The sequence below is a fragment of the Aythya ferina genome (assembly GCF_964211825.1).
Source record: "Aythya ferina genome assembly, chromosome: 1".
Lineage (NCBI taxonomy): Eukaryota > Metazoa > Chordata > Aves > Anseriformes > Anatidae > Aythya > Aythya ferina.
Genome location: NC_140296.1, coordinates 92593498 through 92610990, shown reverse-complemented (window position 1 = coordinate 92610990; position 17493 = coordinate 92593498). Strand labels below are relative to the sequence as shown.

Genomic DNA, 17493 nt, shown 5'->3' with positions numbered 1-17493 from the left:
TCAGGAAAAAAAAAATCTTTTTGTAGTCTGGTTCTTGGAAGGGAAGTACCAAAATAGTAACAAGCAACCTGATCTGAAGTTCCTGTAGTCTTTTACCCATGGTGCTTGCAAAACTTAATTGCAGCATTCTGGGTTATCAGTCTTAGCACTTCTTCTGTGTGAAATTAGGAGGTGACAGTAAATGCTTGTGTCCATCGTGCAGAATGAAACTGCCTCTTTCATCGAAAAGAAGATGAATGTGCAACAGTTTTCATTAAGTACAGTTACCAGTACCAAAAAGAAATGGTAAAAAGTAGCCCATGAAGGTACACAGCTCAGAACAGACATCCAGAAGAGTGCAGTAGGTCCTTCTGTGGGGCTGCGTCTTGACGTGGGTGTTCAGAATCCCAGCAAGTTGCCAGTCCCTTCAGGTCTGCAGCTCTTCTCTCTAGAAAACAAAAGAAATTATGCAGCTATTCAAACATTCACGTTGCTGCCTGTTGAACCCTGGAAGGGAATGGCATTTTTTACTGTACTACAGTCACCAAAGGCACGAGGGGGCTACTGGAGCCAGTTCTGCCTTAGGACTGGCAATGCTTGTTGTGTCATATAGCATTGTGAACCTGAGCGAACGCCATCAGCTTCTGTCACCACTTGGGTTCACTGACTGTCAGCATCACATGGGCTGAGACAGGAATAGATGATTCGTAAAGAAATATGGCTATGGGGGAAGGAGGAATATATTAGTGACTGTGCCAGACACTGCATGTGGGACAAGTGCATACAGGGAACTAAGAAAGCTTTGAAGGAGTATATTTTGTTTCCTCTTAGTTGTTCCATTGCTCTTTCTCTCTCTCTCTTTCTTTTTCTTCCTTCCTTCCTTCCTTCCTTCCTTCCTTCCTTCCTTCCTTCCTTCCTTCCTTCCTTCCTTCCTTCCTTCCTTCCTTCCTTCCTTCCTTCCTTCCTTCCTTCCTTCCTTCCTTCCTTCTTGCTCTCTTGATCTCTCTCTTTCTCTCTCTCTCATTTTTTCCTTTTTTTCATCTGGGCTGGGAACCTTTCACAGTATATCTCAGTAAAGTATGTAGGTCACTGGCACTCCCATTAGCACTATAAACTTTTTTGCTTCCTTCCCTAGTGGTTGATCATCAGAATGGAGACAGGAGAAATTCTGCTCATAATATTGGAGAAACATCTTGTTAAATGACACCAACTAATTTTCACCACCTAGAGGAAAGCAATGAAAAACTTCCCTTTGCACTTAAGGGAAAAAGCCATTAGCAAAACATTATCATGCTCCTGAAAATCTGTGAGACATAAATGTTTTACTCATTTTTTAAGCCAGGGAACAGAAGATCAGAAAACACAAATACCTCCTCTTTGATCATGCTCTGCATTAGATGACTGGCCCTGAAAAGTGAGTAATTATAAAGCCAATTTCCAGAAAGAAACCGTTTGATGACTAAATTCCTTATCTTGCAGTTTTGCATCCCTTAGATCAAAATGGATCACTTTCTCCTTGTTGAGTCTTAACTACAAGAGCTAATTTAGAGTGAAGAAAGGAGAAGAACTTCTGAAGAGATCAAATGAATCCCAACCCACAGTGAGCAATAGCAGTTAACAGCAGATCAGGACTGCCATTCCCTTGGTCCTGTTTTCAAAGGTATATTACCTTTACTTTCTTTTGGTTTCTTTCATTGTATTAAAAAGTGTCTGTGCTTCTGTGGTACAACTGAAAGTCCTTTTTATGGGGGATAAATAAATGTTTAATCTGAAGGATGTCTTTGTGAAAAATTGTAACGTTAACCTCTAGCTAAACAAAGATTCAGCTGTATTTTTTTTCCCTTGACTACTTCATTAGATGTGACATTTTCATACAAAATTCTTGCACTTCTCTTGCATGTGCAAAATATCAGCCATTTCTACAACCTATGGTTTGATGTGGGGGAACACAATGCCAAAGATATGGGGAGGAACAGGGGTGGGGTGACAGGACAGGCATGAGAAATAAAAAAGAAAGAAAGAGTATCAGAGCTCTTAAAGCTTTGGGCATATTATCTTGTCTTCTCTAGCTTTGTTGTGTGGCAGATGTGCATGTGATAGCATAAACCTTTGTGTGTAATATAGGCTGTGAAAACAGTGTGTGTCATACAGTATATAGACAGAGGACTGAACTTTAACTGTGCATGTAATCTCATGGTGGGAATTTCCTTGTCTGTGAGTGCTTGACATTAGCACTTCAGTTTGAGGAGGAAGTCTAACCTATTTCACATACGAGATGAGGGCAGGAGTGATTCCAGCATGTGGCAGCATGGCAGCACAGCTGGGGCTGAGGGCTGTGCTGCTGCTGCTGCTGGCATAGCCCCAGTGCTGTTCATTCATTCATTCATTAATTCACTCATTCATTCCAGCAAATTGGGTGCTGGAATAGCAGTGCTGGATCCTCTGCCTGTGAGGACCAGGGTGGAGGAGGATGGGACATACACTTTAATTGGTGATTAGGATGGTTTTGTCTTGAAGGTAGAATAAAATTTAAGAGCCTGTGCATAGGTGCATACCTGTAAGCTGTGAATCACCTGGGGCAGGTGAAGGTGGCTGTAATGTCCCCCCACTTCCTTCCCTCTGCTTTCCTCTCCTTCCAGCCAACACCCTTCCCCACTCTCCAGTTTATTTCTTCCCCCTCAGCTTCCACAGGACAAATTTGCTCTCAGATCACACATGGCCCTACAGCACCGGTCAGCTATGACAAATAGGAGCTGAACCCTGCATGGCACACATGGAGCAAAGCTACAGCTAGAGATGGAGACAGGGCAAAACCACACCTCCATCTGCTCGTGTATCCAGTCCAGGAAGGAGGTGGTTCGGCTGTAGACGCCTGGCTTGTTCTCTTCTGCACAGCCCACTCCAAAGCTGGTGGTCCCCACCAACTTCCAGATGCTCATATCTTCGCACGCTAAAGGGCCCCCACTATCTCCCTGGAGGACAAAGAATTAAAACAAATGTCAGTGCCCCAGAAAAGGATGGGAATATCTGTTTGGCAGGGTGAGGGGAGAGGCATAGTCCAGTAACTCAAAGTTTCCTATTTCCATTCTGCTCTGGGTCCTAGGATAAGCATATGTTACAGCAGAAATTGGTGACCTTTTAGGGACACTGTTAGATCCTATTTTTCTTTCCCCAGCTAGGATACAGTACAACAGAAACAGCATCCAAGCCACCACAACAACAGAAATTAAAAAGGGGAATTCAGAAAGAGCCAAAGAGTAGGACCATACACTGAGCATGCTGCCTTTGGGCAGGTCTGCTGGCAACAGCCATGTTCTGGTATTGGGTACCTTGCTGGGGAAGTTGTGCAAACAGGTGTTTCAAAGACAACCAGTGCACCTCATGCCTTGGTTTCATCTCATTCCTCATGTAATTGCGACTAGGTAACTCTGGGAACATGAAGTGCCCCACAGACCTTCCCCTTCATCCACAATTAGCTTGGTGATCCTGCATTACTGTGAGTAGGCATGAATTATTGACAAGCCTCTGAGTTACTCAAACCCTTTCCTCTTCCCCCTGCCTCTACTTTTTCTAAAGTTGCACACTTTGCTTCTCTTCTGATAAATGTTTTGGCTGCTTTTCACCACAGGGTTTCTGCACCTTACAGTTCTCCAGAGCTGTTCCCAGTGCAATTCAGTGCAGTGCAGAGGCCATAGCCAGGGCAAAGAAAGGATGGTACCACACTGTAGCACATATGAGGAATTAAAAAATATCTTAAGTAAATTTGGCTTCAGAAGTAGCCGATATGGTCCACAGAAGAAATATAAGAAGGGAATTGTAGCATATGAATGTGTGCACAGTCAGTGCTATATATTCATGGTGAATGGAGTAAATGGCACAAGAACAAATGTTTGCCCAAGAAAAGTCTGGGAGTGCCTTCTGATAGCTTATCACTCATGTTTTTCCATCGTTGCTGTTAATGAGCACACTTGCAGTTTGGAAACTTTCATACCTGGCAGGTATCTACCCCTCCCTTTAGGAAACCGGCACAAAGCATTGACGGAGTTATGATCCCACCGTAGACATCCCTGTGATTGCAAATTGCGTTAGAAATCAAGGGAACACCTGCATAATTCATTGTGTCGGATGTATCACCTGTTCAAAAACAGAACAAAACCAAAAGCAAACAAACGAGAGCTCTATCTTTGAAAGTAATCTCTAATTATACACAGAAGGTGTTTTAGTATGTGAAGAACTGGCAAGCAAGGATGAAAGAAATGCAGTTAAAATGACAACATACAAGTAAGGCAACCAGATGTGTCATCACTTACAAATTCCAGTAACTAACGACTGCATAGAGCTGGAAATTATCACAGTATGTAATAAAAAACTGCAAGCCATATGTTTCTGCCTCAAACTAAATAAGCAATGACAATAGTGATCTTAAAAGCTAGTTGGGCACTCTCTTCTATTACTAGTGCATAAATTCGACATCTGCAAATATCTGATTTATTTTGTAAGTATTCACGGGAGTCTGAATGACTTCTTCCAATTTAGAACTTTTTTTATGCTGTAAACCTTGCTTTCTGTTTTCTCCCACCTTTTGCTATTATCTGTAGGTCAGGTAATATTGTTCTTGTTCTCTGAACAACGGGAACATTTTAAATGAGACAAATGAAGAATGAATAGAAAATAATGACCTGAGAATTCAAGCACTTTCAACTGAAAGTGGTTCAATATTTATTATTGACTAACATGACCCGTGAGTCATGCTAAAAATAAAAAAAAATCCCTTTTTGTTGTAACATTATTCACAAATCCAATTTCTTTATCATCCAACCTGCCTGAAAATACATACGTGCTTTCACTGGAAAAAAAAAATGAATGTTTGATTCTTGCCTTCATGCTCCGCTTTCAATGCTTGAAGTTATAAACAACACAGCTAGTTTGATTGAGGTCTCAGTACAACACTCTGGATGGTGCTGCTGTCTATTTGTGGTTTTCATCCTTTTCATAGAGCATGCCCATCCATTCCTTGTGATAAGGGTTTGTACAGCACTTTTACCTCATCTGCCCCCATGTAAAAGAATGAATTCCCATTCTAGGATGACCATAAAATTTAGGAATGTCATCTTCCCCCCTCCCCCCCCCCCAATATTCCACAAAATTGAATGTTGAACAAGGCTCCAGCCAAATCCTCTATTTACTGTATGTGAGATGTTTTAATGTACTGAAATTAACAGCAGACATTTAAAATACCTCCTTCAACAGTTGCTCCCCATCCTGACACCCAACACATTTTCCCTTCTGGGAACTGTTCACCAAAATTAGGCAGACAAATTGGCTCTATGTGACCTATTTAAAAATAGAGAGAGAGGGAGAGAAGAGAGAACAGCTTTTAAATTTACTAAAAGTTACACGACTGAGTAAAACTTTCAGGGTTTGTCTTGCCACGAACTTACTATGAAAACCATCCAGTCCCCACATAAAATAGCTTGGCAGTCCTGTAAGTTTTTTGCTTTGTGGCCAAAGTTTGAAACAATACCTACGCCAGGCCTCATTTGTTTCAAGCAGGAAGTAATAAAGAAGGTGTTGGGATGTCAGTAAAATGATGAATGAGCAAACAAGAAATACACCTTGTAATCAGTTGACAGGCACAACGGAGCCCCCATGGCATGCTGCTATGGCAGCAAAAGGTCCCTCGTGTGGTGGTACAGCACCAAAGGGAGGGAAGATACGACATTATAGTGGGTAATTCCTAGCACTTCAGTTCTCCAGAATGCAATGGTCCCAGCTTCAAGCATCAAGCCCCCACAGTGGAGCCTCCCTGGCTGCCCCTAGCCCCCAGCTCAGGTGCAGGGACTTTGCTGTTCTTGGCAGCCTCACAAACTTGACCCTGAGCAAAATTAAACAACAGTAGCTGAGATTTGAAATAGAATAAATCCAAGCTGAATTTTCATTTAAACTGGATGTTAGAAGGATTTCAAGAGTATTGATTAAGGAATGGACAATCTAGATGTGTCAGAGAGAGCCAGCCTCCCCTTGGTCTTGGTGGGTGATCATTTACATTCACACAATATTATTATTTATAATTTCCATTCACGAGCTGTGTCAGCTATAGGTGGCACTCTGCTGAGTGGTTTTAATTTAAATACATAATTATGTATGAATTGTTTTGACTTCTCTTTGAAATTTAAGTTTGATTTTCTGCTCTGGGTACCGCTGGACCTCCCTGTGCTCACAGGAATAGGGACAGCAAAAACATAAAAATCTCCGTGACGTCCAAAAAAAATGAGGTGGGGCATTTGTTTTAGATAGGCAAAATAATTTAGAAAGACTAAAGTTAATGTTTGCCCATTATTAAATGCCTTCAGCAAGCCAATACCAGAATGGATTGGAAATTTTCTGCAGCACTTGTGATCACGTTCTCCTTCTGTGTGCCTGGAAATGGAGCACAGAGGAGTTCCTGATGCTGGGGTCAGAGAGGGCTTTCTGCTGCCACGTGAGGCTAGCACCTGCTGGGGCAGATGAGACTTGTCCCATGGCTGGGGACGTGGGAGCACTGGGGACATGGCCATGTCGTTTCAACAGGGATCCCTGCCTTGCCACCACAGCAGCACTCTTAGTACCTCTTTGCTGCTCTTCTCTCATTGCATTTAGAGGATGCACCCAGCTGGCCTGGGTCAGACCTAAGGAATTTCCTTTTCTCTTCTAGGAAAGACCCTGCCCACTCTTAGCTAGAGAGGTGAGAAAGTCAAGTGGAAGCTCGCAGAAAAAGTTACCGTTGAGAACAAGCGGTGCTGCCAGTTTCATCAGTGCTATATCATTTCCCATTGTCTTGGGTTTATAATTTCGATGGTAGATAATTTTTTCCACTGAATATGGGTGAACCTGGGTGTCCTGCTGAGTCACAAAACCAACTTGCACGCTCCATGAGCTCGGCAAGTACAGGCTGAAACAAAGAGGTAAGAGAGGGTGAGAAACCTTCAAGAAAACTCTCATTTTTTCTGCGTGTCTCCTGAGATTACAAACCACATCAATCTCTGCAGGCAAATAACTACAGTCCACTGCACTGGCTTACTGATCTACTAATATTGGCTATGTTTTGCATCTAATTTCAAAAACGCAGAAAAGGTGACTAATATTAGCTTCACAGTGGTTTACTGACATGTTGTCTGTGCAACTTCTTACAAATACATGAGAGCTTTGCATTGGTATACCTTGAAGAAAACCGTCTGTCTTTCTGTGTGACCCCACAGCTGCTGATGGTACGGCCTGGCATGCCTCTGCTCACCCATTAGACAAACTGAATTGGCACTCATGGCAAGGTATTTTCAAGGCAGAGCCTTTCCTTCTCAAAGGTGCCTCTGTCCCCAGCTCACGAGCAGCCCCATTGTTCATCTGCCAGCATGTGAGTAGCTCCTCTCCTCTTGGCTTCACCCCACCTATGGTATCTGTAAGTGAGTGGTGGTGCCAGGAAAAGGCCCCAGGAACATGGGCTGTATTGCCAGCTCCCATCTCCATCAGCCTTTGAACACATCACAGCCAACTGGGTTGTGGGGGACAAAGCTGGGGACAAAAGTCCTAAAATACTTAACACCTAAGTAATTGTTTTAATGGCAGCACAGGGCTCTAAACAGAATCTAGGAGTGGGATTTGTCTGTTCTGTATCCACTCTCCACTGGATATAAAAGCACCCCAGAGGACTTGCTTGGAAGAGGGCATCCATGCTGAGGGCACCTAGAACTGGTCAGATGAATCCCATTTTAGTTGCCTAAATGGTTTCGGTGACAGTGCTCTGGGGCTTGTAAGAACTAGAAGAGCTCACCTGCATCACAGGCAGCAAACAAGACTGCAAAACCAGACAATAGCCCTCATTATAAATAAGATAAGACCATGTGTATTACTACACAGCAAAGGGTCTAAACAATTGTTTAGCATCTATTTATACCTCAAAGTAGCCTTTCAAAGAATATGTGGAAAAGGGCATTAAGCACACTATAACTCTTAACTACAGCTGTTTGATCCTGTCAAATTGAAAAGAGTCTTGTGATTTAGTTTGGATCTTCTGAGTACCAGAGCAGTCAAGTACAAACCTCCCAAGCTATTAATTCACATGCAATATAGAAAAGTTGCTGATCTAGATTCCTAAAGTCTGGCATTTATGGTTTTTAAGCTGGTTTCCCAGGCAGCTGGGAGTACCCAGAATATTTGAAAACTGGGCCCTTTGATTCAAATCACTTTTTGGTGAGACTCTTTTTCATAAAGATTTGCATTCGTGCAAGAAAAAGGAGAGATGGTTTAAATCTTGAGGAGTAACCCTGTGAAATAAGGATAACCCAGTCTCTCCTGCATTTTTTTAAATGAAGATAATAAAGCACAGTGCTTGAGCCCTTTTCTGTAGTGTGCCCAAAGATATACTGCAAGCAGGGTCAGTGGGACACCACGATTCAGGACTTACTCATAGACGCAGTGGGCAGCCGTGACGATCCAGCGAGGGGTGATGACGGACCCTCCGCAGAGGTGGTGCCCGTGAAACTGCAGGCTGACCTGCCAGGGCCACTGACGGGGGGAGGATGCATTTCCTCCCACAATTCGTGGCCCATAGCTGGCTCGTGTCCCACATGCTGCCAGAAAGCAAAGGTTATGGTTTATGGGGGAAACACAGACACACATTTTTTTGTCACCTTGAGCCTTCCTCCTCCCAGTTTTCTCAAGACCAGGTGGTCTTTGCAGCAGGACCATCCTCAGGCCCATTTCCATCCCCATCCCCTACCCTACGGCCCACGTCTCGGTCTGGGGCTGCCCCAGAGGTCTCATCTCCACCCTCCTGATCCTGCAGCACTGTGCCTGGCAGCTGATATGGGACTATGGAGTTCACATCTTCTCTCCTGCAGACATAGTGCTCGGCTGAGCCATGAAACCCACTGCTCTGCCCACGAAATGTATAGGTGCCCAGGAACCCACATAAGCAGGCTGAAGCCTCCCATCTCCCTTGGTGATTTTTTTGCTGCTGTTTTTTGACTTTTCGTATTGCAGTTTGGGGCAGGGGGGGTTGGAAAAGAGTTGGAATTGTGGTATCAGCCCACTGACCGAACTCACAATCCTTAAATGTCTGCTTCCTATTCTGATTCTCACCAAAATGCTCCTACTGCCTAATACTCCAAATCTGCCCTGCCAGCTTATTCAGCTTCCTGAAATTCTTTGAAATGTTATGTAAGAAATTCAATGTTTTCCTGGGTGTGAAAAACTGATGTTATTCCCCTTTGTATACAATTCTTCCCACCTCTTGCCCTGCAGTAGATGAAGAAGGACAGATTTATTTTCTTATTTTCACTTTTGCTGATGCTTACCCAAACATTTTAAGATGATTACATTGCCAGAAGTACATTCCTCTCTAAGACGAAAAGACAGTGCAGTATTAGTTCCAGTTTAAGAATACCATTTTTTCCTATACAGTTGTGTGCACTTAAATATATGTAACCCATATATTAAGAGAGACACAAAGTCATATACTCATCCAATCTACTTAAGACATTTAGCTGGAGTAAGGTAGGAGCTTAGACACCATTGGGAGTCTGCAGATCATATTTTGTCCTGCTGAAGAGTGGTTCACCCTTCTGTGAGGGGAGGCTCATCAGAATGTGATCTGTAGTCTCCTTGGATCCATAGATTGCTTCTCAGAGAAAACTAGCTAAGAAAAGCAAGCAGCTGTCAAGATAAAGAAATGCACCATAAAGGGTTCATATGCCCACTGGGAAGTATCTAGGAATATGTAAACTGAAAGAAACTGCTCTACAGTAGAGAAAGATAAGTGCCTGGTGTCTATCCATTTGCTGTAAAGGAATGATGGGACAACTAGGCTTTTCAAATAGAGCATTATAAAGCCTGTGTTTGAATGTAATGGGCCTTGGATTGGATTTTTAATTAGTATTCCAACTAAACTGCTACTGAACCATGGTCTATGATTCCTGACATCACAAATCATAGCACCACAGTATCAGAGAATATTCCGAGTTGGAAGGGACCCACAAGGATCATTGAGCCCAACTCCTGACTCTACAGAAGACCATACAAAAATCAGATGCTATGTCTGAGAGAATTATCCAACGCTTCTTGATTTCCATCAGGCTCAGTGCCATGACCACTGACTGTCCTGAGGAGCCTGTCCCAGTGCCTGACCACCCTCTGGGTGCAGAACCTTTCCCTAACCCCCAACCTGAACTGCCTCTGTTGCAGTTTCATTTATGAAGGACTGCATGCCAGAAAAAATAGGCAACAATCTCAAACCATTAGTAGTTCCCTTTCTATTAATTACTCTCTTCCTGTCATTACAGAAACAGCCTGGTTTTCTGCCATTCAACCAAGAAGATGAAGTGTACCTCAGGTTTGTTGCGTTGTGCAGGGACGTCACTTGATCAGCTGATAACCAGTGGCTGAGGGATACAAAATGTCTTTGAAACTGTTTTTCGACTGCAGTCACCGGCAGGTAACCTGAACTCACATAACTGCAAATAAACCATAAACACAGCTCCGTCAGACAGACTTTCAGTAATCCTTCTGAATAATTCAACACTTCTTCTAGTGAAAATCCAGCTCAGCAACCACAGTGACCGGATTCTGACACTTGGTAAAGCAATCCTACCCTCTCCAAGAAGCCCTTTCTGTAACGTGTGTGTACTATTGACGTAATCAGGTGCGGAAGTCACACATACTGAGAGGCATTGAACTGATAGAGAGGGTAAATTTTAATTCTAATATTGTGGTAAAGTTCTTGTTGTAACTGCTTGGCACATTTCCTGAAACACTGCATATTGTCTCCTTTTCCTAGAGTTATATTTTTCAGGAGGAAGGATGATTTTTTCTTGTCTGTTGCACTGAGCAATTGAGACGTACCTTATCACAAAGGCAAAAAGAACATATTCAAAGAACCTTTATATTGCAAATATAATATGCAGAAATCAATGTGACACCACCATAACGCAACTCACAGCTCCAAACTCTTTCTCAGTTGTGTGAAAATTTTTTAAAGAAATGGTGCTTTTTTCCAGGAATCAGGTCAGACCATTGAAAACTATTCAGTGATTCTGTGATAACTGCCTCATCAGCTTCTTCCCTAGTGCAAGGTGGACCTAGCTTGGGCCTCAGTAAGGGAAGTGGAAAACATTTCCTAGCAGATTTAATGACACCAATTCTAAATGCAATTTTTCTGTTGAGGAAGTGAAAGAAATGGAAAATGCTCATACATTGTTCAGTGCTTTTCCAACAGGTTGTAGTTAATGGAGAGACGGGTAGGATTCAGGTACCTGCAACCCATAGGGAAGATTTAACCAAATCATTGTAGTTAGCTGTCATCTAGGATTTATAGGAGTAAATGAGGAGTAAAAGTCATTTTTGATGCACAAATATTAAGGACTATTTCCATATCAACCCAAACCTCCTCAAACATAACCAACTAACCCAACCTCCTCAACTGTGTTGTTGAATACTCAACTATTCACAAAGGCGGATTGTTAAGTCACTTTTTCTTTTATAGCCCAGACCAACACAAGGTTTCATTAGAAAGACTGCAAACCTCAGAGTTTGTTCAGAATGTCAGGAAAAGTTTCTTCTGTTTTACATTCATACCTTGAGAAACCCAGGTGTTTGCAGGTAGTATTTCCATACTCTGCTTTCCAGTCATCCGAGCAGACAGTTCGCCAGGATCCAGAGGTGAACACCTGTAGCACCGCTCTCTTGCCACTCAGCCTGACTTTGAGATGCAGAGAAAGAAAACCCTGAGTGAGCTGCAGAGGATTACCACTGGGTACACAACGTGTACACAGCCATGCAATGCACCACTGTGGCATCCACATTTCTTGGTTCATGCAGTTTTTACTACTTGTTCTTTTTATCACTTGGATCCTTTGATGGAATTTTCCTATGTTTTCTTTTTTTAAAACAACAACAGCCCCTAGGCTCCCATGGAGGTTTCTGCACCCTTCCCACTGCTGCAATGGGGCTGGAACATCTGAGCTGATGGGCAGGTAGGGGCTGGGGAGAGCAAAGATGCACGGGCTGGGAACCCAGCTCGCAGGGACTGTCTGTGCCCCACTGCCAGCAAGTATCCTTCAGGTGGCTCTTTGTGCCAGCCTGGTGGCAGGAGCTGAGCCACGATGGGGAGATAACACCACTTCAAGCCATGCTGCCTCCTCGACAGCAGGTGCAGGACTCACAATTACAAGTACACTGATGTAAAAGTCAGTTCTGCTATTCCCAAACATTGGGATCCTTTCTCTCTGGCTGTTGGAAACACCACAGTCAGGACAAGGAGGGACCATTTTAAATGCCCTGCAATGCCATAAACCATTACAAAGAGAAATTCGGGTGTGGGGAAATACATTCACGCATGCAACAGCAAATGGTACAGTACTCAGCACACAAAAGCCAGTTTCCACATCCCATAGGACAACAACAGGCTTTTGCAACCTTCACAACTGGCACAGCACAACTGTGTAACAGTGAACGCAGAGAGTGCTGTATATACATATACGCACACTGTAATGCAGTGAAGTATGCCTTGCAAACAGAGGAAGAGCTAGCGGTCAAACAACATCGAGACTTTTAACTGAGAAGTATGCTCAACATGGCAGTAGCAGTGTTCAGCAACCATCACATTTATCCTAAGAGTAGTCTGATTTCTCATAAGCTGTGAATCAATACCCCAAAGAGATCATTCCCCTTAAGTCCTGATCTAGATAATCCATCAGTCTCTATCTTCCTCTGTCTCACTGAAATTCTTTACAACACATATCTCTAAATAATATGCCAAACGCTACAGGAGGAGGTAGGTGGGATTTATAACCAAATCTGAATTACCACATCCGTACTCATCCTCTCCTTCTTTACAGTTGAAGACACCATTGCACCTGGCTGACTTCTGGATACACTTAAAGGATGACCGGCAGCGAAACTTCCCAATGCAGTTGTATTGGACTAGCAAGAATGAAAGAAAACAAGGTGATGAAAACACACTTGGATATTAATTTAGCACTTCTGGCTTTCATTATCTGTAAATATTTCTGTCTTGCTGAGGAAAAGGCAGCTCCTGTTCTCTAGGAACTTCTGAAATACAACCTGAACATTGTCAGTGCTGCTAAACTCATCCATTAGTGATGAAATGCTGGATGAATCGGCCTTGCTGTCTATGCTGGCTCCTTCACAGCTCCCTTACCCCAGTTTACATTCCACTCCATGGTATGTTTCTGTGTGCCTTGGCTCCTCACCAGCAAAGCAAGAAGACCCTCGCTCATCCCAGCTGCAGATGTGAAGGCACCGCTCTGCCACCTACATATTTGGCACCAGCCCCTGGGCAGGTCACACTTTCCAGCCACAACTGAGCTCATCCTGTTCTCTTTCCTTCATTGAGGTTGTTTGTTGTAGGGGAAAGTTTGGTAATTCTTTGAAACCAAACTTAAAGAAAGTGATTTACAGGACAAAACTATGCACATTACATTAAATTGGTTTCTCAATTCTTAGGTCACCACCTAAGACAAATCAGTGAAATTTGACTGAAGAAAGATTTCTTAGGGCAGCAGGTTCCCTTATGTCCTAAATATTACACCAACCCTCTCATGAATGGTAGATCTATTTTACTCATACATGTAAATAAAATTTAAAGCCATCAAAACAACAAGATTTTTTACTTCAGTAAGCATGCCACGGTTGCAGTTTAATTCAATTCTAAGTAGAAGGCTCATGAAAAATTAAGAATTTGAATGGTTAATCGAGAACTTAATGAATAACTAATTGTACTCACCACCCAGGCCAATGGCAACTGCTAGGATTACTAGAAGGGTTGTAACACAAACATATGGAAGGTATTTTGGGGAGATTAAAACATGGCACATTGAAGGTGGTTCGATATCTCCTAGAAACCAAACAGAGACAACAGATTCTGTGATGTTAAAACAGCTTGAGTTTGCAGTGAAGATTTATCTAACATTCAACTAGATGAAGCTGTAACTGCCCCTTTGCCCTTTGTGATTTGAATCACACTTGTACAGAGCTTGATTGGTCTGTCCTCAATGCCACCAAGAGCGTGAGCTCTCAGTTTTGGTTATCATGAGTTACATCACACTGAGAGCCTTAAAAGTATGCAAACACCTCTCTTGAAAACATGAAACCCTGAAGAAAAATGAAATTCTGACCTGCTTTGTTTGTGTAATCAAACCTGTGTGCATGGTACTGATATACTTGCTGAAGAATTCAGAACACTCAAATGGGCTAATAAACTCTTTAAGTGGAAATAGCAAAGGATGAACTGGTTTGATGAGGATGAAAGGATGAACTCTCCTTGTTATGACCTTTCCTGTGTGTGACATCTGATTCTTGCCTGTACCAAGTCATGGTCCTGGTGCTCCCTCCAGCCACAGCCCCTTTCAGATGCTGCTCTGACCACTCCGTACTACCTCATGCACCAACTTTGTTCCTCCAGAGTCCTAAAGATTCAAACATGAGCAGGCATACTGGAAAGAAGACAGGACTAGCTAATAAATAGTATTCAAGACAGGAAGGAAGAAAGTTGCTTTTGGACTTTGAAGCAAGGTTAATTGAAAATGGTAGGAAAAAAATAGTTGCAAAAATAGGACCTCCAAATTATAAGATAGCTTGAAAAATGTGGGAAAAGGTGATATGGCCAAGGTTTTTCTATAAAGAAAAGGAGAGAACTAAGTAATGGCTCAAGGCTGAGATTGAGTTTTCAGGAAAAAATATGTTAAAAGTTAAAATAGACACCAACATCTAAAGTTAAAATAGACACCAACAGTAATTGCCGAATACATCTCATGAGCAGGTCCTGCTCGCTGTTCACCTCCATAATTGACCTCAACTTAGCAGCATTGTGAATCAGGAAGAGAACAGATTCCAATGAAAATAATGAAAGGTTCACTTGTGTGTAATGTATTCTGATATTCAAAGTGCAAACTATGGGAAAATAGCACACACAACTCTCTCATCTGTACACACAAGTACACAAAAGAGATGGCAGAACCTTTTCTTCAATTTTATTTCATGCAGCTCTTCACCCACTTATTCTTCAAGCTTTGAGTCTGAGATAAGCAGAAACTTAAAATCAGTCAAGGATGACGAGTGTCTCCCAGTGGTTATAGAATCGCAAGTAAATCCCAGCCTACCCAGCCCCTCCCAGCAGCAGCTGAATAGCTGTTTTTGACACTGGAGTTGGTACGTAGTATGCAAAAAATTTTAGATAATTGTATTAGCTATGTACTGTAAAATTAAATTGCTTCATCTTCACCCTTGATGTTCATCCTGCCTCTGTTGAAGTTACTGGGTATTTTTGCTGTGAAACCTATGGGAAGTAGCAAACACTGGTGTTATTCCTCCCAGGCCAATACATTGTATATTCGGGTTTTGTAATGGTCTTGATTTCCAAGTTGATAAAATTTCAAATAATCCACTGAAAATCATGTCAGAAAAGTGTGGGCAAATATTTTCTATGTGGCTGAAGTGTTTGAATAATCTGGCTGCGAAAAACACTTGTGCATGCAAGCAGACACAAGATGTCATCACCTGCTAATACGGTGGCAAATCTCACAGCTGGGGGAGTGAGGTTGTGTTTCTTCCTCTAAGTAATTGCTATCTCTGAATGAGTGTGCAAGCGTAGTTTTGCAAGGCTACATTAGCTGTTCAGATTACAAAGGTCACAAAGCTATGCCGTGTCCCTACCAGATCCATCTGCACTGGGGTCAACTCTCACTTGTATGCTGAAAAATCTTTTGAAGGAAAAGTGAATTTCTGGTACTGGAGGTTCATCTTCTGCAACAGAGATGATTTCAAGACTTCCAGTAGTGGGATTTGTCTCTTGTGCCTGGATCAACAGGAGAAAAAAAGAAAAAAAAAGACAATTTTTAAGCATTTTTTTCTATCACCCTAAAAAAATTGATGGCCTCCTCATTATAAGAAGGAACATTTAGGTTTTTTTTCATGCTTTCTTTGTTAATTTTTTTTTGAATGTAAAAATACAAAGTGAATCCAGGGAGACACTTTCAAGAATGCTGTTTTTGCCCAAAATAAATAACTTCATAAAATTTTATGTACTCCATGAGAGAAGCTCTTATAATTAATTAACCAGCAAACCACTGAATTTAAATTATTTTCAAGTTCATCTAAGCACTGTAGCTAATTTAAATAACTTATACTGGAGATGTCTTCCCTTAAATTTCAATATATTCCCTGTGAGGTGCTCCTTAATCACAATCAGAAACAAGAGAAAGATGGAAAAGCACATGACACCTGTACAGCACCTGTCAGCAACCTCATGCATGGGCCTACTGAATTTTACCCAAGAAAACATTTGATCACCTACTACACACTGAAAAAATGATTAAAATGGGCTACATGAGAACTTACGGTAAATAGTTTTGAAGTTCTAATTTCTGGCTCCAGTTCTGAACACTATCAGTGACAAATGTTTTTGAACTCACAATAGTGTGATATAGGTCCAGGCTTGCTAAAGACAGTGGAGTTGGTAAGCTGTAAAAGTGCTATAGGTGCTTGCAAAGTCAGTCCCAGAAAATGTTTACAGTGACACATTTTAGGCAAAGTATATGCGTTTTGTTGGTGACACAAATCTTTAATCACCTGGAATGTCTTTTCACCTTTCAGCAAACCACTGCAATAAGGTTTCTACACTTTCATTTGATAAATTTCAGTGTATATTTCAATGGACATAAATTAAGTTTTACATATAAACCATTAGCTTTAAGGCAGAGAAAAGGACAGCTTGCTGTGCATGATTTTTAAATATTTAAAAAACTTGTCACTGGTGCATAAGTTGTTCATCTGGAAGTAGAGCAACATTGAGAAGTACACTACATGAGAGCAAAACACAGATGTGTCACTTATTTAGAGGACATCACGCCCTCCCAAAGCTTCACTCACCTCTTCCTGAGAAGCCATAGTTTAAAGCAAAACTGTTTTCTCTCTTCATTATCAAAAGAAGCCGAAAGGAAGTCCCACGCTTGCTAAGCCAGTCTCCTCTGGAAAGGTCTCCCCCAGGCTGCCCATTCAGTCACTGATCAGATGCAGCATTGTGGAGGCAGCCTGTGAAACCCAACCCGGGGACGGGTATCAGGTAGCCCTGGATGGCACGGCTATGGAAAGGGGGTGATAAAAATTCAGCATGTGTTTTAATCAGTGAAAGAGCGTAAGGTAATATTGCAGTATTTGCAAACCTTTCTGTAACCTCCGAAGCAAAGAAACACCACAGAAATTAAACCACACCAGCTTGGGCTTGATCATCTTTTATCAGAAATCGTGCAGCTGAGGAGTCTGCCCGCAGCCCTGAGTGGCAGGAGGCAGAAGCACCAGGTGCTTCTTCTCATCCACAAACAAGGTCCTTGGGCAGATGCTGCTCCTCTTTCACTTCTTTTACCCTTTTTTTTTTTTTTTTTTTTTTTTTTTTTTTTTTTTTTTTTTTGTGCACTCATGGCAAAGAGAGCATTTTAAGAGGGGTTAATTAAATATCGTAAATGT

At 42.1% G+C, this 17493-nt stretch overlaps 1 protein-coding gene across 3 annotated transcripts; it reads right to left on the bottom strand.

Annotated features, from left to right (window-relative positions):
* Nucleotides 1-288: 288 nt before the first annotated feature.
* On the bottom strand, nucleotides 289-17274 carry TMPRSS3 (transmembrane serine protease 3). Of its 3 annotated transcripts, XM_084530640.1 has the most exons (14): nucleotides 17193-17274; nucleotides 16900-17111; nucleotides 15685-15826; nucleotides 13757-13867; nucleotides 12817-12933; nucleotides 11587-11710; nucleotides 10341-10466; nucleotides 9312-9355; nucleotides 8420-8585; nucleotides 6741-6910; nucleotides 5218-5313; nucleotides 3971-4113; nucleotides 2799-2951; nucleotides 289-427 (listed from the first exon to the last, which is right to left on the bottom strand). In XM_084530640.1, exons 2-14 carry the CDS (start codon nucleotides 16915-16917, stop codon nucleotides 407-409), a joined length of 1431 nt encoding a protein of 476 aa, XP_084386766.1. In that variant the 5' UTR covers nucleotides 16918-17111; nucleotides 17193-17274; the 3' UTR covers nucleotides 289-406. The 3 variants fall into 3 exon arrangements, with proteins under 3 accessions (XP_084386766.1, XP_084386765.1, XP_084386764.1); XM_084530639.1 differs by lacking the exon at nucleotides 289-427 and having other exon boundaries at nucleotides 2233-2951; XM_084530638.1 differs by lacking the exon at nucleotides 289-427 and having other exon boundaries at nucleotides 2233-2951; nucleotides 16900-17235.
* Nucleotides 17275-17493: the final 219 nt, after the last annotated feature.

Excerpts from the sequence above, each read along its gene's own strand:
- TMPRSS3 (XM_084530639.1), bottom strand. Across the intron at positions 6,911-8,419 it reads GCTGCCCACTGCGTCTATGA|CCTGTACTTGCCGAGCTCAT; the intron begins GTAAGTCCTGAA and ends TCTTTGTTTCAG. Across the intron at positions 2,952-3,970 it reads GAGGGGTAGATACCTGCCAG|GGAGATAGTGGGGGCCCTTT; the intron begins GTATGAAAGTTT and ends TTTGTCCTCCAG.